This window comes from Arctopsyche grandis, chromosome 11, assembly GCF_051622035.1.
Source record: "Arctopsyche grandis isolate Sample6627 chromosome 11, ASM5162203v2, whole genome shotgun sequence".
In the NCBI taxonomy this organism is placed as follows: Eukaryota; Metazoa; Arthropoda; class Insecta; order Trichoptera; family Hydropsychidae; genus Arctopsyche; species Arctopsyche grandis.
In genome coordinates, this window is record NC_135365.1 from 2,859,441 (window position 1) to 2,883,455 (window position 24,015).

Sequence of the window (24,015 nt, forward strand, 5' to 3'; positions counted from 1 at the left end):
AGTCACAACGAATACAATCAATCTGTAATGATATTTGGATGTATAATATGTATGTATATCTAGAAAGAACACCATTTAGCCAAATTTCATACTGAATCATCCTGTACAAAATACGTACTTCAATACAAAATATTTACATTCTATCCATAATAATTACCCGGCTCATGAATCCGTAGATGATAATCACCGGTGCCCGTAATTATATCGCATATTATAATGTTGTACGTGTAAAGTCGCGGAACCGTTACGATTACACAAAACGTTGTATAACTTGTGCTAAACAAAGGTAATTTTTATTTTCGCAGACGCTTCATCTTCCAACGAAGCCGTACATCTTCAGCAGCGTTTGCGCAGCCTAAGCACCGAGTTGGTAACGTTGAGGAATCGACTGCACGTCAGCCAGCCGACTCCCAACAAACAACCGGTGCTACAGCCTCAGGTGGGTACCATTTTGCTCAAATTATAGAATAATGTTATATTAACTATGCATAAACATCGGAATGGTAAAGAATAGTTGGACGAAAGAGGTACTCAAATGGTACCCAAGAATCAAGAGGATGTTAAAGGAAGCAAAGAAGGGTACAGTGTGTGGGGTTAGGGTATTGAAAGTTGCTCGGAATTGACAAGTGCTTCATTCAGTAGTGAATAGTTTGTAAATGTTAACTTTAACAAATTAATTGAGGAATCAAATACGTGTGACATGTGTATAGGAAGAACTGGTGATGAATTGATGTGGTTTTTCAAAAAGGATCCAACCCATTTGAGCAAAATTTTGATTATATATTGTAAATATTGTAAAAAGATCACTCATAAATTGAACTCTCTTAATATCTGTCAATTTTTATTTAACACCAACATTTGTAAAAATTTGTTGCTCTACTTTTTTAGTGTATTCTGTAAAGTAAAAGTTGCTGCTTTGTATTATATACATACATATATATTTTCCATTCAAAATTTAACATGTTTTAATTGTTGTAATAATTGTTTTTTATCAAAATTTCAACACAAGCAACCGTCAAATAAATCGCACATGCCATTTTAAAGTTCACGCAAAAGTTGCTACTTCATATTGCACACCGTTTGGAAGTTTTTAAATCAGGCAAACTTTTACCAATAAGTTGGGTTTTAGTTTGATAGTAATTTAAAACAATGCAAGCACTAATATCAATCTCAGAATGATAACAATATTGTTGCTTGTTTGGAAATGCTCTATTTTGGCAACACATCAACACACGACAACTGTTGCTGCAACTATCAAAAAATAACTACATAACGAATTTTTTTTTGACAGAATTTCAACAATATATAATACATATGTACATATATAATTTTTATAGTGGATATACGCAAGTTGCCAATATATTATAGCTAGCAACTAATTCCAAAACATTGTTGCTTCTATGTTAGAATTGTAAAACATGAATCAACAGCAACTTGTATCGTTTCTGGATGCTATAATATATTCATTCGATTATATTTGGATGTAGATTATTTATTTTAATATTATATCTAATATATATTTTCGAAACAGACTTTGTATGTATGTTTGTTTGTTTGGTTCGTAGAATCCAAAGAATAGAATTTAATAAAAAAAAAACAAAGGAATATTCAAACAAATTTACATAAAATAAAACTATTCAAATAAATTCAATCAAATGTTTACTATTAGATTAGCCATGTTTAAGCGGTTTATATTACAAATACCGAGCGAAGCCGGGTAAAAACACTAGTATTCGATATTTTCACTTTATTTTTAAATATATTTTTTTCTCATCTCTCTGTAGTTTTTCGACCATTGTGGCGCATTAGGGACAGTGGTCCAAACTTAAACTTAAATAAATGAATTATTCCTATTATATTAGCTAGAACAACTTTGCTCACTACTTTCATCTTAACTGAGAAATGCCACTTAAATGGTCCAAACTTAAACTTATATAAATAAAATAAATAAATATATCAACAATGTGCTGCCAGTGTTGCTTGTACACAAAAATAGTTGCCGGAAATTAATTGCTTTTGAGATTTTGCTAAATCAACACGTTAAAAGTATTGTAGAACTTGCGTTATATGTATTCATGTCATACATGCAACTTTAGTTCCACAGATTCTCAAGATTTTTTTTTCACTTTTGAATTAATGATAAATAATTTCTACAGGTACCTATCGGTGGATTTGGCCAAGGTCAACCGTCACTTCAGGGAGGGCCGGTGGTTCCTCCGAGGCACACTCCGGCACCCCTACCTCCCCCTCATCACCTCCCAGCCCAGCCCCCGGGTAAGTCCGCACCAATTATGTATATACCCCACCGTTCGTGGAATATTTACATGTGTGTAATTTGTGGTCGTTGAGTACTAATTTTTTTTTTTGATATTTTCCCAACCGTTCAGAGTCCAATGTGTCGACGTTCGGTGTGATGAAGATCGGGCGGGCGGTGGGGGCGGCGCCCCTCGAGGGCGGAGCCCCGGCCGAGGCTGGAGCGCGCGCCCCCCACCTGCCCGACCTGACACACCTGACGGGACCCCTCACCGAAGACGCCGTAATCAAGTGTCTTCAAGCTAAATTCTACGCTAACAAATTCTATGTAAGTACATATCTATATACATATATAAAAATCAATGTTTGTCTACTACGTATCCCGCATTTCTCGTCAAGCCCATACGAAACGTAGTACTACGTAAGGGCCGGGCCGCACCGTGAAACTTTGTCGGCCGACTAGTTGCACGACACGAAAAAATGTATGGAAATGTGTGCGAAAAACAAGTTGACAGGTGTGGCATGTCCCATCTACCTGCATGCATTGGTCTGGTCGCCCTCAACCAAGTCGCTCGCAAGTCGCACGGTGCGGCCCGGTCCTAACCCGCCAAATAGCAACAGTAGTTGAAAAACGTAGTACTACGTAACTCGCTTAAGGTGTGTTAGAATTAAAGAGTCATACATATATTAAAAACTACATGAAACCCGATGTTAATGCATACTTAGGGTTGTCAGGCGTCCCGATTAATCGGGATTGTCACCAGTTTTAAGTCTCGTGTCCCGTTGTCCCGAACAAACCTCTCGGGACCCAAATGTCCCGGTTTACTACTTTTTAAATTCCTACAGAAGTTTTTAACTCTGAATTAACATTTAAAAGTCGATGTCTGGACCAGACAGTCTGGTGAACACTGCAGCAATATTCAACAATGAACTATTTGTCTCTGTCTTTCTCTACTTTCTGGAGAACTAAGTGTAGAAGGGAGACAAAAAATGTGTATTAGGCATCAATCAATTTATCTTGAATCGATAATTTTCTCACACTCAGAATGAATCATCACACGCAGACACGGAATAGACATCGTCAGAACAGAAAGACTAGAAGATTTCTGTGATTTTGCTAATATTGAATATAAAAATCTACTCTCACATTCAAAAACTAGGTGGCTATCACTATAACCTGCAATAGAAAGCTATTTGAAGCTTTAAAATCTTTTTTTTAGCTGAAGAAAAAGCACCAAAAACCTTATTAAATGTTTTCACTAATCCTATCAGTGAAGTCTATCTTTGGTTTCTTCATTGTAATTGTAAAACTTTTCATTTACACATATTAAAAATAAAAGGGAAAAAAAGTCGATTATAGATATTCTAAATATTAGGGATATTTGTGACTCCAAATCGATCGTTTCTTACCGGAGTTTGCCAATTTTATCTGATCATTGTTGAGACGTTTCCTCAAAATTGGCAAAAATCATCATCAGAAATCTTCTGTATTTATTGTACATATGTACAATTTGTAAAAATTATGTAAAAATCTAAAATCCATAGATGTCTCAATTCCCGGTTTGATTTGCATGAAATCTGACAACCCTACGTACGAGTATCTGAATTCGAAATCGTTGAATAAATAAGCAAGTTGTAGAATGACACTTGGTAGTAGCGTGAGACTTGCGAGAACCGAGCATGCTGTCGCATTCGTACAATATGTTGTAACACTGAAAGGACGTAAAATAATTTCTTTATTTTTTTAATTATTTATTATTTAACAATATAATTCAATGCTAGGCCTTTAAAAATATATTACTGTAAGTTTTGCTGTCCATAACATGACGTTGACAATTACTTTTATTGTCTAAAAAATATATATACGTATTCCATACATAAATTAATAATATCATCAACTTACATATTGTATATTACAATTTTATTAATGTAAATATTTCGGTCGGTCGCTCAGGGCATCTTCGACGTCCGGTTACTTCCCTATTGTTTAGGCATGTACCCGGATATGTATTCCCACGACACTCAGTCCAACGGTATCGGTCACTTCTGAGAAGGGACCAATAGCGGCCAATTCGGTGGCCATTGCTTAGCCTACTTGCACTTAGTCTAGAGATAATCCTTGAAACCAATTATAACGGTAACACAGTCTCTGGGATGCTACTCGGCCTAATCCGATTGCACTTACTCGGCGGTGTACGTAACATTATTATACATAATAAATTAAATAAATATTGTTGATCATGCAGGGATATTATCACTAATTAAATTTAGGCGTATAATAATTTAATTACGAGTCTTGCAATAACTGAATTCGACTGCTTATGTATAATTTTATTTACAAATTACAAAATACAATTTGTACGCCTATAAATGCATGTCAATCGATAATTGAAAATCAATTTTTCATATGAAAATTTTCTTTTCAATTATTTTTAACGCAATTCCCTTTAAAAAATGAATAAACACAACATCATTCTGTAATATTTATTAGAAACATAAGCTAGATTTACACAATTTGAATACTCATCGAGCACACACGTGTGTGTGTGTGTGTGTGTGTAATAAATAGCGGAAAACATCTTCGCAGTGTAATGGACCATTAACGAAATTAAAAATTAGTTATGGATGGTAAAAAAAAGCCGCCAATTATGTATTACATAAAAAAATAAAGTCCGTAATTGAAATTGAAATTTATTATTGATTCCGGCCCGTGGAATTCTGCCGTATGGATAATTTTCCCCGACGGTCGAGGAAAACGCGTGGAAAATTTCATTTGAAAATATCGATGCGGAAAAATTCGAAACATTTCCGACATGCCGTCTGGTGTTGTTGGCGAAAAAAAAACTGAAAGTAGTATTTCGACTTTTATTCAGAAGCCGTGGAAGAGCTGATTATTATAGCCGGTGGTTCTGAACGTGGCTCTCGGAGACGATCGTCCCTAAAATGGAAGTCAGACTGTAAAATAAAAACCTCAATAAAGTTAACGAGACGAGACATTTTTTTATGTTTGCCGTCAGTGGGATTCCAACTTTAACCGTTTCGGTGGTTCCGGCTTCTTCGCGCAACCGTTTCTTTTTGTATTTATTTTTTGTTATTTCCCCCCCCCCCTCCCCTTTTAGCCTGACACTTCTTCTATAACAGAGATTCGTAACCTTTTCCATTCTATCGTCGCCTTTTGCCGATCTTTTTTCTTCTCAGAAAGTATGCTTAAATGCATTAACCAGCAGCGTGGTCTAGTGGTGAGTGTTTAATTCTTTCGTGCATTATGTCACGGGTTCGATTCCCACTAGAGTCGTTGTTGGCCAGACCTTGGTTTGTCGAGGTCGATCGTTTCTTATCAGAATATGCCAATTTTTATGATTTTCATTGAAACGGTTCCTGTTAAATTGGCTTTTCCTATCCAATTTTCTCTTGTAAACCTTGATTTGTTGTTAATCAGGTTTCGTCTGATTTTTCACCTTAGATGTGTGGTTGTTTATTGAATGTAAAAATTCGTATTGTTACATGAAAAATGTTATTGAACGTATTTATACGATGTTTGTAATATCTGACCATAGATGACAGTTATTGTTTCGATTTACATGTATATGTAATTGGCCAGGAAGGTGCATTGGAGTTTACCTGTCAGGCCTTCCTGGTATAATATAAATAAAAATAAAACTAAGAAATTTTTTTATAAAAATATATACTTTATATATATAACAACGTGGTTGATACGTTGTTATATAGCCGGCAGCATGGCTCGATGGTTGCGTTGATACTAAGCACCGAGAGGTCGACGGGTTCGATCCCGTGAGCTGATCTCGATTGAAAAGAATTGAATATATATAGAATTTTAAAAGAGTATAATCTTAAATGCTGCTGGTCAGACTTGGATATTTGTGACTCCTCTTATGTCACCACTATTTGAATATTTATTTTTTACATACCATATATACCAAGAAGCCTAAAAGGTGAACCCTAATGCGCCTTCCTGGCCAATTACAAACAATGATATATAATTTTTAGAATAATTTTATTAAAGGATTCATAGACTTCTATTGATAAGTTTACCCGGAGAGATAAGAACCCGATAACTGAGAGGTTACTCGGTTAGATCCCGTGCTAATCTTTAATGTTGCTGGTCAGACTAGGATATTTGCGACTCCAAGGCGATTTCATTGTTGAAAAAATCTGATTTTATTGTTGAAACGATTCCTCCACCAAATTGGCAGAAACCATTCTACCGGCTATGACCTATGTATTTCACCACTACTTGAATGATTGAATGATTTCAAAATTTTACTATCTATAACATAGGTCTCTCGATAATTTGAATACGATTTCAAAAATTATCTAAATATAACATAGATGTTTCGCTAATTTTCTTTTATAAAGTATTTGTATTGTGCTTATACATACATACGTATGTCGGGGCACAGTGACGCTTTAGAGTATTCTGTAATATCAATGTGGCTAGTATGTAAATAAAAATAAAATAAAATTTAAAAATTCGCTTTACAGGGTTCTGGGTAAATTCTTCGAAAATGATTAGTTCGAAATCAATTGCTCGGTTTGGTCAGTGTATGTACATATATATACAGTTACAGTCCAAGTGTACATTTCGTTCGTTCATGTGTACATACTAGTTTATTCATACACGAACCAATCTGGTCACTTATAGTGTACACAAAAGAACAAATTGACAAACGAAATAGTTTGTTCATGCACCAACTATTAATTTAAACTCAATCGTTTGTAATGTGGTTTCCATAGGATTTCCATTTTATATACTTGGCGTCTTGACATCTCAAAGGTTTTGACGGCTAAAAGTTTCATGCGACACCTGGTGAGTCTATTTGAAGATAGCTTTTGACTGTTGGTACTTGAACTAAAACCAATAGTTCATGTATGAACAGACTAGTATTTTTATGAACGAACTAGAGTGAATATTTGGATTGTAGCATAAATAGTATATGTTCGATACAGTGTACGTCAAATAGAAAAGAATTTTATATATGTATATGATCCAACTTTAAACCATGGATCTGCAAACCAGTGTAAAATTTCCAGTCCAACATATCAGGAAAGTTCTAGATTTTAATTCGACTTGAGATAAAATTTGATTTTTTTTCTATCACTGGTATTTTTATGGTAGTTGTTGATGCTGATGATTTACTGATCTGACTGGAGTCTGTGAATCACTGGTTAAGAACCTCTGTTCTATAATATAAGCGGCGAAAAAAGACGTTCCATTTGTGCTCCATTAAAATTAAGTCTCGTGACGTGACTGATTTTTTTTTTATTATTCTTTAATCTCAAACGTGTTTCATTAAAATTGAATTTTGAGAAAAAAATTAATGAACTCTCCGATTCTTTCATTGTGTAAAAGGAAATCATTGTTGTGATTAATTCGATCGGATCTGTTTCATGCTTATTAAAAAGAAATGCACTTTCTTATTTATCTCGTATTAACTTTAGTTTTTATCTAAATATAATCTGATGGATAGATTTCTCACGTTCCCGATTCATTCTGAAAAAAGTTACCACTTTTCGTGGGGTTTATTGAGTTGTCACTTAATTTTGACGAATTTTCTATTGAATCTGTAAATCTTACGTATTGCATATGTAAATATCACTTCATCATTAATTCTACATGCTACCAACTTCATCATTAATTCTACTCAGGCATGCCAACCTAATCATTCATACATGCACTCTTATAAGTTTCAATAATAGTTCCTACACTTATTTAAAAAAAAAGGTGATGTTTTGAAAATGCTTAGGTAAAACGCATATACTGTCCTTTTCATTTCGACCAACTGCATTTCGTATATAGTAATAGTGTAAATCTCTAATCATTATACACTGACTAGTAAGTGTATGCATTTTCAAAATCTCCCAGTAACAGTATCCACGGCAGAAAGAATGAACATGTTTACTAGTAAATTCATACACTAGCCATCTGTACGCAGTCAATTTTTACGAAAGGAGTAACAAGATGACATTCTTAACAAGTATATAGCCGGGCTATGACGGATTAAACTAAAAACTGAAAGAATTCGACATTATATCGAACATATTATTAATGAACAAAATAAAATGTAACCTAACCTAAAATCGTAGGTAATACGGATGTTCGTAATTGTTAAACTTCTGCAGTGGATTTAAGCTTGTTAATTATTGTCTATTTCGTATCAATTCAACAATAAATTAGATATTTGAACACAACCAGTTACATATATTCTTGAGCATGAAATCCATTGCTCAATCAAACTTTGGTCAGCTGTCAGACCACTAAAATTTCATTCGTTATCAAATTAACTAGTGCACAGCAGCAAGTGCATGAATTTGCGCGTCAGTGTATACTTTGTCTAGTCAGAGTATCTGCGGAATCTAGTTTCGTAAGCTTTAGCTAAAAACCAAAGCTAGTGTACACACTTACTAGTCAGTGTATACTGATTCAAGATTTGACGCTCTTACTGTAACACCTATACGAAATGCAATTGGTCGAGAGGTCCATATACGTTTTACCTAAGTCTTTTTTTACAACGGATAAATTATAGTAGCTTTGAATTTAAAATACATACATACGTCTATTTTGTTATGTCCACGCGTTGAAATCACAGTAGCTCGTATTCCTTTTTAGAAGAACTTTATTCAGCCCTTGAGTTGACATTTTCCTCAGATTATTTTGACTCACATTACTCTGTTTGCTACCTCAGACATAAGTATATATGTATATATATATATATATATATATATATAAATATATATATATATATATATATATATATATATATACACTTGTAACCCAAATATTAATCTCTTCGTTATTTCATAAACAGTATACTAACACTGTGTAGTTTTGATCTATTTCCCATCTGGGGTAGGATGACACGGGTAAAACGCATATGCTGTCCTTTTCACCCCATTTTAACCAATAGCATTTCGCACGTACAATTTTCTACTGTCTGCACGAAATTCTATTGGTCCAGAGGCAGTGAAATAGAGAGCACGTATGTATGTTTTACCTAAGAGCCGGGCCACACCGTGCGACTTGTGAGCGACCTAGTTGAGGGCGATCAGACCAATGTATGCAGTTAGATGAGGCACGCCACACCCGTCAACTTCTTTGTCGCTCACATTTCCATACATTTTTTCTGGTCGACCGACAAAGTTGCACGGTGTGGCCCGGGTCTTAGTCTCTTCCTACAGCGGACGGATTATACTAGCTTTTAATTTGAAAGTTATATGTATACTTTGTAATGTGCACGAGTTGACATCACAGTGGCTCGTGTACCTTTTTAGAAGAACTTATGCAGCCCTTGAGTTGACATTTTCCTCAAATTGTCTTGACTCACACTACTCTGTCTGCTACCTCAGACATAAGTATAAGTATACGCAGTGGCGGACTGGGACTGAAATTAGTGCATGCCAGGAGTCAAAGGGGGCCCACCCAGGTTAAAAAAAATTGTACCCCCCCCCCCCCATATAACAACATTTTCTTCTTTCCACCAAGCTAAAAATCAAGGGTAAAAAAATATAAAATTTTCAAAAATGGGAATAAACAAATTTAAGTACAAGAAAAATGGCAAAAGCAAAATAGATCCATAAATTACATTGTATATTTCTTTTTAACCCTTGTCCTAGGTAAATAGAATGCATCATAAAAGAATGCGGCATAAAAGCGGCTTTAACTTTCGGTAGAAAACAATCAGGGACGTCATTTCAGCTTTTTCTTCGGGGGGGGGGGCAGGCAAAGATTGGTCAAATTGAATTTTTTTTCAAAACATCTTTTCTATATCGGAATAAAAATGGAAAATATTCTTTGCATACACCTTATTGAGTTATAAAATATGAAAAAAGTAAGCTTATTTTTGATAAACTAATTATAAAAAAATATTATATAAAAAGTGAAAAAGCGCCGCAGACGAAAATTTTTTTCCAAAAATCTTCACATGGTCAGCAAAAATCGACCATCAAACTGAGTCACTAAAAAACTATCAATTAACTTAATTTCTACCGACTGTCTTTTCAATTTATCTATGTATATACATACATACATATGTACGTAATAACAATAGATAAAGTTTTGTGATCATGCGAAAATCGGGATTTTGGGGAGGGGGCCCCTATCCTATATTTCCATATACATGGATGTGTCTAGATTACAAATAGATTTTATATTCGGAAACTGTTTAAAATTGTGTATTTAAATCTTACTATATCGTCGAAGTATAATCAAATGTTATTTTGAAATTATGAAGTAAATTTAAATCGCTGGTTGATGATGAATCGTTCTATCAAAATTGTTTTAAGCAATTCAGTTTATATTATTCACGGAAATTTGTTTATTCTCATTTTTATTTCAGTGGGTAGTTGTTACATAGGTATTGGTATATACATGATATTGAGGTTAGAAATGGGCCCAGCAAAAGGGCCCACGCAAATGTTGAAACTTACATTTCGAGCCTAATAAAAAAAGTTAACCGATCCTTGGGCTGTTAAAGCATGTATTAGTTGTTTGTGTATATAGTAAGAAATTTTTTTTGTTGAAATACCCAAACTTTAGGTCCCAAAGTGCAATATCCTATAAATTTTTACACACGTGAAATAGTTAAAAAGTAATTTAATTTTACTGAGAGCCCATATTTTCTAACAGATAGTGGGGCCCACATGCCATCAGGCATGTTCGCTTGTATGGCCAGTCCGCCACTGAGTATACGTACATACTTGTTACCCAAATATTAATCTCTTCGTTATTTCATAAACAGTATGCTAACACTAGTTTTGATCTAAACAAAAAATTAAATAAAAAAGTTAAATTTGTGTATGCTGTAAAGTCAGTAAGTGTGAAAAACAACAGAAAAATGCGTTGTATTGACATAGGCATTGTATGTATGTAGATATGGGACTACTCGGAGCCAAAAACGAGCTCGTCATATTTGTATTTAAACAGCTGGATACATTTGGAGGTGAATTCTCGAATGTTGGTGTTGTCATCGTGTCGTCTTTCTCGTCGATGATGACGAGGAGGAGGCTTCAGAAAGCCGGAGCCGTCGGTTGATGTTTTATTCCGGACGCAGCAGCGGCCGGTCCACCATCATGTTTACGATATTGACCACAGAGCAAGGTTTGCTTTCCCGAAAAACTAGTTTGAGAGCATATTTGTATGCGGCCCGGCGGGCCGGCTCGCGGGGCAAGGCCCCCGCTGGGGCTTATCCGACCCCACCGACACCCCTCCTCCTCCTCCTCCTCCTCCCCCTCCTCTTGTATTTCTAGCGAATTCCATTCAAATTCAGAAACCCACACTCCAATTGATGCCTCCATGTTCATAGCATCGATGGCCCTTTGACCTGCACGACTCCATATTTGGATTTGAACAACTAAACTACCAACTATAACACACTATATGTTACATATGTTGTTATAATATATGTTGTTGTTGTTTTTTTTTTAAATCTCCATACTTGTCCACGCGTTCGCCACATACCCACAAACAAACATACATCACGTCCGTTTTTTTATACATATTGTTAAGACCACTCCCCACTTAAATGTATTATATTAAAAACTGCGAACAATGGAACGGATTTTGAAAATACTGAAAATAAATAACGAAAACGATACTGCTAACTGAAATTTGACTAAAATTTAAATTTCACCCATATACAGTGTACATATTTTTAGAATTTTGGCTTAGACTACTTTAAGACTCATCATCATCATCATACCTGATTTGGTATACCTCTGCTGAGATATAATTGATTTAATATTAATATATATTTTTTTGATTTTTAATGCTTTTTATTATTACGAAATTATGTTAACAATACATCTTATATCTATTTTAATAGCTACTCATCTACTGATCATTTTCTATTTTACAATTTAATTTAATTTGGTTGGTAATCATAGTATTATATTATTCTAATGTTAATGTACAGCATAATAGGAAAAAGAGCTCAAAAACCTATTTACAACTGTATTTAATGAATATAATATATTGAAAATAGCCTTATTAAAATAAGTTATTAATTTTTATAAAATACAATATTTCATTCTGTTTTACTGTCGATATTTGACATTACTTTACATAACTTTTTTTTAATGATTTTGGACCCGGATCCGTCGGGTTTTGAAAACCCGGGTTTTCAGTAACCCTAGAGCACAGCAATAGTGCACATATAATATGTGCCAACTACAATGATAGAATTGCTGCTTATCATAAAAGCAGCTGCTTTTTTCATTTGTTATTAATTTTTCATAGTAATTCTATAATAATATAGTGTGGATGTGTAGAGGGGTTTCCGACATCGGTGTTAAATACGCACCAGTAGTGGTAGAGGTAGTTTATTGTTCTTGATCCGTCGGCCTGCCGGTTCCGAATGAAGCACGGACTAATACCGTCTAATATTTATACCTCGGCGTGAGCACTCAACACAAAGAGATCATTGGTCGATAGACCGCGAGACCTTATTGGTTGTTGTATACGGCTCGTTGATACGCTGAGGCTTTTTTGACGCGAACGCGAGGTCAGGTGATTAGTGATGGTAAACCAACGGTCCATGAACACCAACTACCTAATCTCTACGTTGCAATAATAATATACACAGAAACATAATGGATGTATTATCTATGTTCTTTGCATGGACAAGTATGTAGATTTCAAAAAATCAATATTACAATTATCAAAAGATCATAATCGTGGCGTGAACACTGACAAAAACTGACTGTGGTCGGCTGAGAGAGCGTGTGGGGATGGAGTGAGGGGGCAATGCACAAAGACAGCCATAAATAACACACTAAATATAGTGTAGATATATACTTATATATGTGCATATAATATATACGAATTGATCGCAAGGGTTGTGCATGCTTAAACTGCTAGCGACAGTAGCCTTGGGTGTGGTTTATGTATCAATTCCATTCCAAAACCACGTGTTGAAATATCAACGGGCGCAACACTGGTATAATTATATTAATAAATTTATTATTATAAGTAAATATTTTGAGATGGTTTCAATGAAAAATAACATGAATGTTTTATTGTTTTAAAAAACCACAACCAAATCTATTTAAGAGATTTAGAATAGGAAGGTTGGATCTTATTCTTTAAATTTATTAGATGGATTTCGCTTAGCTCTTATATGTATATGTATGTATATACGTTTTTATTGTATTATAAATTGAATTTACTGTTAAGTTTGATGACGTCACCAATACTATCACCGAAATATAACCGTACAGTTATAAAAAATCAATGAATGTAATTTAAATTGACAAGGAAAAACTGTGAGAGAAATAAAAAGGTATCTGTAATTAAGGTACACTTTCATTTCCGGTCGACCCATTTTCATGGAACTTTTGTCTGCGAAACGTATCGATCCGTAGGAGTAAAAATCGTAGAACTGATTTTTTCATTATCAAAAACTTTTATTTAGTTTGGCATGTATCTTTCGTACCTCTAGAGCTTTTTCAGTTGAGTCATTTAGGTTTGAGATGACGGCCGACGCTCTTTTTGACAGTTGGATTAGGATATCCGCCATTAATTATAAAAAAATTGTTATAAAAACTGTCTGTTTATGCAGTGCTTAAATTACTGTAAATGTAAACATGTTATCGGTAAATGTAAACATGCTATACATATTACATATAATCTATAAAAGATAAATCTATATATATATATATATATATATATATATATATATATATATATATATATATATATATATATATATATGTATATAAAAATGAATGTATGTGTGTGTGTGTCTCGAATAGGCTCTTAAATCACTGAACCGATAACGATGGAACTTTCAGGATTTGTTGTATGCATGTCCGGGAAGATTACTGTGAAAAAAAAACGGGAATGAGTGTCATTGTAACCCAATTTCAAATGTGTTCGCTGTCTGCGTTTTTCCGACGAATGGGAACGAGAACGGAAACGGGAACGGGAATGGGAATGGGAATGGGAATGGGAATGGGAATGGGAATGGGAACGGGAATGGGAATGGGAACGGTAACGGGAACGGGAACGGGAATTGCATGCATTATTGTGGCATTGCAAAGCATGCCGGGCTCAGCTAGTATGTACATATATATAAACAAATAGTTTCATAAAGTAAAATTTTAGAAAGCACAGATGCGATGCGGTGCAAACGATCGACAAGCGCCAGACAGACTGAACCACAGATTAACGACACGTGTACCTTATGCGTGCGCACTGCTCGTACTTACACTAAGCGAAATCTACCCGAAGTCCCGACATACTTACCCTGTATACGTTCTGTGCTTCTGATACTTTAGTTCCGAATTTTGCCTTATTAAACTCGCCAGAAAGATCCAACTCAATTTTAATAATTACCATTTTAATAATTGCATCTGTGCATATCGAAAGGTTACTCGTCATCTGATGTGCAATCTATCATTCGTGAAGTCGAGAATTGCGTTTAAAGCAGCCATCCAGTTAATCTGTGGTTCAGTCTGTCTGGCGCTTGTCGATCGTTTGCACCAAACCCCACAGATGATACACAGAAGGTTCTGAATTTCTATGTTTCTAAGAAAGCACAGTAGATACAGGCGATTATATACAGAATGGATTCATATAAATATAATTATATTGTGCTGACAATGTCATTTAAAGGGGTTCATTATTCCGAGCAATTATTATACAGCCTACATATAAATGTAAAATGTGGCTGCAATGAATAACAATCAAACTTATGTAGATCACGATATTATGGGGCGTAAGGGAGTGAAACGACGGAATATTGTACACTCGACTGTTTAATATGACGGGCGGGAAGGAAGTAAAGCAGCGGCAAACCAACATGGCTGAGTTGGTATCAGTTCTCAGGAACCGAAACTTGACTATGTCGTAGAGCCGTTACAATTTTTACGTACCTCCTTTACGTTTCACTTACGATTACAATTCAGGAAAAAGTTTATACTTAGCCATATTGCTCATTTTGGTCATCAATATATGTAAGTAAATGGAGCCTCCGCCATTACGATAGTGATAAAATATCGTATAAGAAGCATTTCAGGTCCGAAGATTTTTAATCTCGGTGACAGTTGGTAGTCATTAATTTTATACATAGATGGCGGTAGTAAAAAAAAATATTGGTGTTTTTATTCAAAATAATTATATACCTGTAGAAGGTCTGCTTTATACAAATACATATATTGCATAAATATGTAATGTCACTATTACTTAGTTTGAAAATAAATAAATTAACTAGATAATATTAAATATTGAAAATACACATACATATATGTAGATATAAAATTAAAAATAATATTTTGTACATTTTAATTATGTAAAAATTTTAATGAATTATTTCAGACTAATGTGGGTCCTATTCTGGTGTCCATAAATCCTTACAATGATGTCGGCAACTCTTTGACTTTGAGGAGTGCCCGAGGAGGCACTCCGAGACCTCAACTGGCAAGGCTTGTTCATGAAGCTGTTCGTCAACAAGCCGACACCGGCTATCCTCAAGCTATTATTTTATCAGGTAATTATTTCAATACAATAAATTCAACTCTGGAATAATTTGAATGTTTTATAATACATATATTGTAATTATTTATTAGGCACAAGTGGTTCTGGAAAAACCTACGCATCTATGTTACTACTGAGGCAACTGTTTGATGTGGCTGGTGGAGGTCCAGAAACTGATGCCTTCAAGCATTTGGCAGCGGCTTTCACAGTTCTTCGATCACTCGGATCGGCTAAAACGGCTTCAAATTCAGAGTCCAGTCGTATTGTAAGTGTGATGATTTGTAATTTTGTTTAAAACCTTAAAAAATGTTGTACTTATGTGTGTTGTTTTCATTTCAGGGGCAATTCATTGAAGTTCAGGTGACCGACGGTGCACTTTATAGAACCAAGATACATTGCTACTTCTTAGATCAGACCCGAGTCATAAAACCCTTGCCCAATGAGAAAAACTATCACATATTTTATCAAATGCTTGCCGGATTAACGCATGAAGACCGAGTGAAGTTGAATTTGAATGGTTATAGTCCTCAGAATCTACGCTATTTGCAAATGGGAGACACCAGACAAAACGATTCTGAAGATAGTGCTAGGTTTGTTGGTTGATAACTTACAATTTGTTCGAAATTGGGTTCAAATATATAATGTTTTGTTGTTGTTTCAGGTTTCAAGCTTGGAAAGCTTGTCTAGGAGTTTTGGGTATACCTTTTTTAGACGTAGTGAGAGTTTTAGCAGCCGTGCTATTACTCGGAAACATTCAGTTCGTTGACGGGCATGGATTGGAAGTCGACATCAAAGGCGAATCTGAACTGAACGCTGTCGCCAATCTTTTAGGAGTCCCCGGTCCGTCTCTGTTCAGAGGTTTGACAACTAGGACTCACAATGCACGAGGACAGCTAGTGAAGTCAGTTTGCGATGCAAACATGTCCAATATGACCAGAGATTCTCTGGCTAAAGCTCTGTACTGCAGAACAGTGGCGACGATAGTGAGACGAGCGAACAGTCTGAAACGTCTCGGATCAACACTCGGGACTCTGAGCTCAGACTCCAACGAGAGCGTCCACAATCAAGGAGAGGTAGCCAGCCAGCACGCTTCCACAGTCGGAGGCAATGCTGGTTCCAAATCCATGACAGCTTTGAACAATGCCGTGCGACATGCCACAGATGGATTCATCGGAATCTTGGACATGTTTGGATTTGAAGATCCCAAGCCGAGCCAATTGGAGCACTTGTGCATAAACTTATGCGCTGAAACGATGCAGCACTTTTACAATACACACATTTTTAAATCTAGCATTGAGTCTTGTCGAGAGGAAGGGATACAATGTGATTTGGAAGTTGACTATGTTGATAACGTGCCGTGTATTGATTTGATCTCTTCTCTTCGTACCGGACTTTTGAGTATGCTTGATGTGGAATGTTCCATACGAGGTACAGCTGAATCGTACATTGCCAAAATGAAAGTGCAACACAAAGCCAACACGAGATTATTTGAGCCTAAACCTCTAGAGCCGAGATTGTTCGGCATACAACACTTTGCCGGGAAGGTTATATACGATGCCTCTGGATTTTTGGATACAAATAAAGACGTAGTGCCCGATGATCTGGTGGCTATATTTTACAAACACACGTGTAACTTTGGATTTGCAACACACCTCTTCGGGAGTGAGCTCAAAGCTTTGTACTCATGTGAAACGGTTCCTAGAGGAGTCAGTTTTAGAATATCTCCCACGTCTCACACTGACTTGCTGAACGGAGACGAGCCTGTTTCTACCCTCACCCAAGACTTCCACACGAGGTTAGACAACCTTCTGAGGACATTAGTGCATGCGAGGCCTCATTTTGTCCGGTGTATACGGAGCAATCAATCAGAAACACCGATGAGATTCGACAGGGCTACAGCTATACGCCAAATAAGATCGTTACAAATTTTAGAAACGGTAAATCTGATGGCAGGTGGTTATCCGCACAGGATGAGGTTCAAAGCTTTCAATACCCGATATCGACTGTTGGCACCGTTCAGCCAATTAAGGAGGGTTGAAGAAAAGGCGACCGAGGATTGTCTCTTGATTCTGCAGCATGCCGTCAATTCGGCGTCAAAGCAAGAAGATATAGTAGTATCTACGAACTATGCGTTGGGTAAAAGGCATATATTTTTAAGTGAAGGAATTCGGCAGCAGTTGGAGAAGATGAGGACGGACACGAGGCAAAGATCCGCCACTATAATACAATCTACGTGGAGGGGGTGGCATCTGAGGAAAAGATTTGCTACTTTGAGGAAAGGTCAAGTGACTGGACGTGTGACAAACGGTAATGGAATTGTGGGGGCTATGTCAGGAGTGGCACCAGCCGTCACGGGGAGGACGGCAGCCATCACCAGCGCTCGTCCCAGACCTCAACCAATAGCCGGTACACCTCCACCTGATCCCACAGATAAATGTGACACAAAGATGATACAGCAGACGTGTAATTTATTCGGATTGGACTTGGTAATTTAAATTTTCTTTAAGCGATTATAAAAATCATTACAAAATGTTCTCCCATTTGAAGTGATCTTGTTAAAATATTTGAATCTTTTGAGCATTATATTTATTTATTTATTTTTACATACATATATACCAGGAAGACCTAACAGGTAAACCCTAATGCGCCTTTGTGACATAGTAGGTAGAAAGGATTTTTAGCCAATTTTTAATCGGGAACCGTTTCAACTCTGATAGGAAACGATCGACAAATATCCAAGTCTGACCAGCAGCATTACAGATAACTCGGAATAAATTCTTTTAAATCGAGGTCAACTCACGGAATCGAACCCGGCGACCTCTCGGCGCTAGGCAAAAGCCCAACAACGGAGCCATGCTGCTGGCTATATGCTTTTGGTGCTCTAATCCCAAGATGTTCCTCTCAAGATTACAACACTAAATCTGACGAAAACTTTGGATTCAATCATAGATGTAGAATAACCTAGATATGCCATTACATACAAATTTCGTTGGAGATCTTGTCGCCACTAACTGAGGGGTGCGGAGGGTTTAACTAGCAGGGAAGTGGGGAAAAAAAGGAAGGAACGCAGTGGTCAGCAACCAGTTTATGTACACATGTACATGCACTGAAGTTTTATTTTATTTATAACTTTATTTTATTGGACACTCCGCGTGACAGTAAACCAAACTAATAAATTCATATTAAGAAAAAAATATTTAGCTATACACACTATATTAAACTACAAATTTATGTTACTATAATAAAACCATCATTAACTATTACAATATTTAAACATTAGTAACTTCCACAAGGATCAATTTTAAAGCTGACACTTTAATATTTAGTTCATTGTTTGTAGTTTTAAACTTAATATCGATTTCTGAATTTCCTTCAGTGCCAACAAGATATACCTGTGGCAGAGGTCGTCGACCGCTGTTCCATCAGTGCTTAGAACACTACATACATCGCGCCGATATATCATTATATGTTTAAATACTACTATAATTGAAGACATTATATATTAATTCTTACTTATGATATGTGATACCATCCGCCTTTTTATGTTTTCTTGAGTAATTGTAATACAATTTCACTGAATACGTTGGCATTTTCGAATCAATTTCGAACGCCAATCAATCTTCCGACTTAGAAGCTAACTAGGTACTGAGAGAGAGTGTGCATGCACTTTACTTTCCTTTGGGTTTACATGCACCAAAAGGGTGATCGGCTTAGAGCGTCAGGGCGTATCTATGTATTCTATATCTATGTCATCAGATGTATTCTTAACGACTCGAGACCCAAAGTCTTATTTTTTACTTTTACATACTCATTAGTTAGTCTTCACAGTTTTGGCGATCTTTCTTCCCTGAATGAGGAATATGTCTACAAAACTAAGGCAACAAACTTCCTTGATATGTTTATTCAATCTACTTGTACTCAATTCTTGAATGGGAGAGCATTTTTTAACATCAATCAGATCAGAGCAAACCTCTACAGCAAAATATATCAATATTCTAATGAAATCTTCATTTTTCAGGAACGTCCACCACCCGTGCCTCCGAGCAGACCGTACACGGTAGCTGGCAGTCTAAAGTTAGGTTACCCGCAGACGAGATTGATGAAGTTGAACTTCCCAGACCTGCCAGAGGGTAGTTGTGACTACGTCCTCCGCAAAGGAGACACGGTGATAGTGGTCGGTGCTTCACCCCGTCGAGGACATTTGATCGTCGAGCACAACAACACAACGTTGCACGTGCCGTTTCAGTATATGGAGCTGGTGAAGCACACGTCTCCTGTCCCCACGTCCAACATACCGACAGCTCCATTGAACATATGAATGAACAATGACATATTTATTTAAAAACGTTTACCATAATTGGTTTTGTACATAATGAATTCTTGCGTGCCAATTTTTCACTTGCCATTGTAAATACGTTCGATCATTTCATCCCCGTTCACATTGAAAGACATTTTTTATATAGAAAAATATTATTATACACAGTATTTTGTACTTAGATATGATTTATTTTTATATACCTTCGATTTTTTTTTTTGTGAATTTTAGTTTATTGGTACCATAACAATAAGTAATTTACCAGTAGAGTAAAGTGTTATTATGTCTGTATTTCATTTTCAGCCTGCAAAACAGTATTCGCTTATATATTATCGTTTATTTTACGTAGCTTAAGACTTAAAGTAGGCAACGATTTGTAATAATTTAAATCAGAGACTCGAACTGAAGCCGAAATGAACTGAACCGTTGATAATCTTTTGTATAATATTAATTAAAAAAAAGTACCAAAATTGCAGATTTAAACCAAAACTGAATCTTTTGTTTCTGTAGGTTTGAGTCCCCGATGGGTAAACACTAGATTTTTGTATTAGTATTGTTTTTACGTAGTGCGAAATTTAAATTAATAAAATTTATAACGAATATATTAGCGTAAGATTAGAGCAGCGATTCCCAACTGACAAAACTTTTCTCGACTCGTTGAGGTTCTACAAGATTTCCCAAGAAAGAATCCTTACACTGAAAAGCTTAGGAATCGTTGTATTAGAGATACAATATTTTCGTGCGAGCATTTTGGAAACAAAGTAATATGTATCGGAGAAGTCCAAAGCCTTCCAATTGTGTTGTTCCAAATCAAATTTGAGTCTATAATTGGCATTAGTATTTCATAATCGTGTAACTAAATATGTCTTGATTGAAGTTCTCCAATACCAAGCAAAGATATGTATGTTAAAACAGACTCAAACTAGCAGCTGATGACGCTATAACTACTAGCATATCAAATTAAGTCTGAAGGATCCCACTGCTGGGTGTAGGCCTCCTCCAAGATACACAATTTTGATGTGTCACAAGTCAGTCTTGACCAGTGTGCACCTTTGTGCTTCATGTCATTGGTCCATCTGGTCCATTGACGGCCCACACTTATTTTCCCGTCTCTGAACTGCTATGCAGCGTTCATTCATAACAGTCTTAGAATGTGCTGGACTATATATTTAACCTTAGTGGATCGTTTATGCTTGGGATTTTCCTCTCCGTAATCTTTTGGGTCACGCAAGGCAGAGTCCAAATCTGTTAACCATACGTGATAACTGTGTGCACCTTTGTGCTTCATGTCATCGGTCTACGTGATCAATTGGTGGCCCACACTTCTTTTCCCGTCTCTGAACTGCTATGCAGCGTTCATTCATGAGTCTTAGAATGTGCTTGTTCACATCTTGGCCTTAGTGGGTCGTCTATGCCTGACATTTTCCTCTCCATAACCTTTTGAGTCACGCAAGGCACCTTTAGTTAGAGTCCAGATCTGTTAACCATACGTGACAACTGAGTGCACTTTTGTGCTTCATGTCATCGATCTATCTGATCAATTGGTGGACCACACTTCTTTTCCTGTCTCTGAACCGCTATCCAGCGTTCATTCGTGAGTCTTAGAATGTGCTGGACCACATCTTGGCCTTAGTGGGTCGTCTATGCCTGGCATTTTCCTCTCCGTATCCTTTTGGATCAGGCAAAACACCTTTAGCCAGAGTTCAGATCCGCTAACTGGTGCCACGCACTGATTAAAGACTTGACTCTTTAAATTTCGAAGTAATTTCAATCGGAGCATATTATTCACGGACCAGCCCAACCATATACCTGTCTGCGAATCTCCACCAGTTGAGAAACGTAAGAAGATGACCCAATTATACTATCTAGTCCATCACCTCGATGTTTGTCCATTTGAACAGTGTCTGTGATTTCATTGTGTATGTCATTAACGTAATCATTTGTCGTCACTGATCAGACTCGACTCTTTAAATTTTGAGGTAATTTCAATTGGAGCATGTTATTCAGCCTGCTGAAAGCCGACCAGCCCAACCATATACTTCCGTCTGCGAATCTCCACCATTTGAGAAATGTCAGATGAACCAAATATATTATCTGGTCCACCACTTCGTTTGAATGTTGTCTGTGATTTCATCGTCATCAATCAGATCTTAAATAAAGACGATGTAATTGAAGTGTATCATTAATATAATTGCGTCATTTGACAGGCAATCAGCAGAAGGTTTGAGGCTTGCCAATTACATAGACATAAATCGACGATTACATTTCAATATTTGGAAGACTTGGACTATCTTATATTATGTTATAATTTGAAGAAGAAAAAAAGAAGATTAAATGATCCCTACTGTAAATATATTTTTTCAAATTGGCATATTAAAAATTATGATTAAAATTTACCTTAAAGTAAAAGGAGAATGTTTAGGAATGTATTAATAAAAAAAAATTCATGTTTCGAATAAGCTTTCATTGTAATATCATATACAGAAATAATTTAAATAACAAATACAATTTTTTGTTTTTTTTTTTTTGACGAAAGGTGGTTTTCTTTTGTTTTTTAAATAATACGTCAAATTAAAATCACACACTTAATATAGACTTTACGATAAGCAACAACATCTTGTACAAATATGTTTATGATATTATATATTATATTACAATTAAGATAGAAATATAAATATACAATGCAAAAAACGTGTTTTATTTTATATTATTATTATTATTATTGAACGCCCCAAACAACAACATTGACGTTATTAAAGCGAGGCTCAACAAATGGCACATTAAACACTTTTCAACAATAACATACCGATCCGATTCCATTATTCAGTTATAGAAAATAGGCTATTTAAAACGTATCAACATCATCGGCTAACAATAATAATACCGTTCGCAATTATTTATTCGAGAATATAAAATAAAAATTCGAAGACCATGAGATTCATATTTATAGATTCGTAGAAAACAAAACTGGTTTTTTTATTTTTTTTTGGCATAGATTAAACAAATTTTATAGATTTAAATATATGTAGAAACAGGAATAAAATATAATTTTATTTGAGTAAACTCAGTCTTCTGCAGTATTGTATTGTACGAGACGGGATAGAGTTATTTCGTAACTAGTGAAAGTGCACTATTCTACGCTAAAATTCTTTAGACAGATTTTACACACGACTCTCCGACACTTAAACTGTCATACTTCATCATGAAAAAACATCCCGGAATGTTTAAAAACTTGTCGAAGATTCGTTAACCCTTTGAATGCTGACCAACGCCAATCGACGTTTTGCCAACAAGTCCATGAACCTGAAAAACGTCGATAGATGTATTTTGAGCATACGAAACAAAAATATTACCCGCTAAGCCTTACCAGGTAGCATTGAAAAAAAAATGCATTGAATATGGTTCGTGTAATCCATGTCAATGTTTATAGACTGGTTTACACCAGAATTCCTGAAATTATAACCATAGCAGAATTTCCCGATGGAAATCCTAACTGCCGAGTATTTTAGATTGTAGCTCGGCATTTAGATTGTGAACATTACATTTTAACAACAATGAAGAAGATGGAACTAGTTTTGCAAAAATACATTCAATAATAGACTTCTTTGTTTATTTTATATGGTTGCAAGATATATCAAAGAGTCTTAACACACCTTTACAAAACTCGAAATCCTCAGCGGTAGTTATCTAGGGTTTGTTTTAATTAGCTACAATTTTTATACTGGCTTTATATTGGATTTCTAAATAATTCTAGTTGGAAATGTTGGCGAAATTTTCAGCGTGGCGGGCCTTCGACAGAAAAGACGTCAGCACTCAAAGGGTTAAGCAGATTTTTCTCCAGTCAAACGGACATATTGAATAGCTTTTCCCGTCCCAAGTTGTACATAAGAGATCCAAAAAAAAATTGTATAGTTTACGGATTATATATGTATATGTAATGAAAATAGCGTGTATTAAA

General features: G+C 35.7%; 1 protein-coding gene across 1 annotated transcript; it reads left to right on the forward strand.

The window, feature by feature from the left end:
* Positions 1-15,589: 15,589 nt before the first annotated feature.
* On the forward strand, positions 15,590-22,488 carry dachs (unconventional myosin-IXb-like dachs). The gene is made up of 5 exons (XM_077441393.1): positions 15,590-15,755; positions 15,835-16,007; positions 16,082-16,332; positions 16,404-18,228; positions 19,761-22,488. Exons 2-5 carry the CDS (start codon positions 15,867-15,869, stop codon positions 20,058-20,060), a joined length of 2,517 nt encoding a protein of 838 aa, XP_077297519.1. The 5' UTR covers positions 15,590-15,755; positions 15,835-15,866; the 3' UTR covers positions 20,061-22,488.
* Positions 22,489-24,015: the final 1,527 nt, after the last annotated feature.

Bases quoted from the DNA above. Each gene is read 5' to 3' on its own strand.
- dachs (XM_077441393.1), top strand. From the start codon at position 15,867: ATGTTACTACTGAGGCAACTGTTTGATGTGGCTGGTGGAGGTCCAGAA. The intron at 16,008-16,081 runs GTAAGTGTGATG...TTTTCATTTCAG, and splicing joins ATTCAGAGTCCAGTCGTATT to GGGCAATTCATTGAAGTTCA. The intron at 16,333-16,403 runs GTTTGTTGGTTG...TTGTTGTTTCAG, and splicing joins GATTCTGAAGATAGTGCTAG to GTTTCAAGCTTGGAAAGCTT.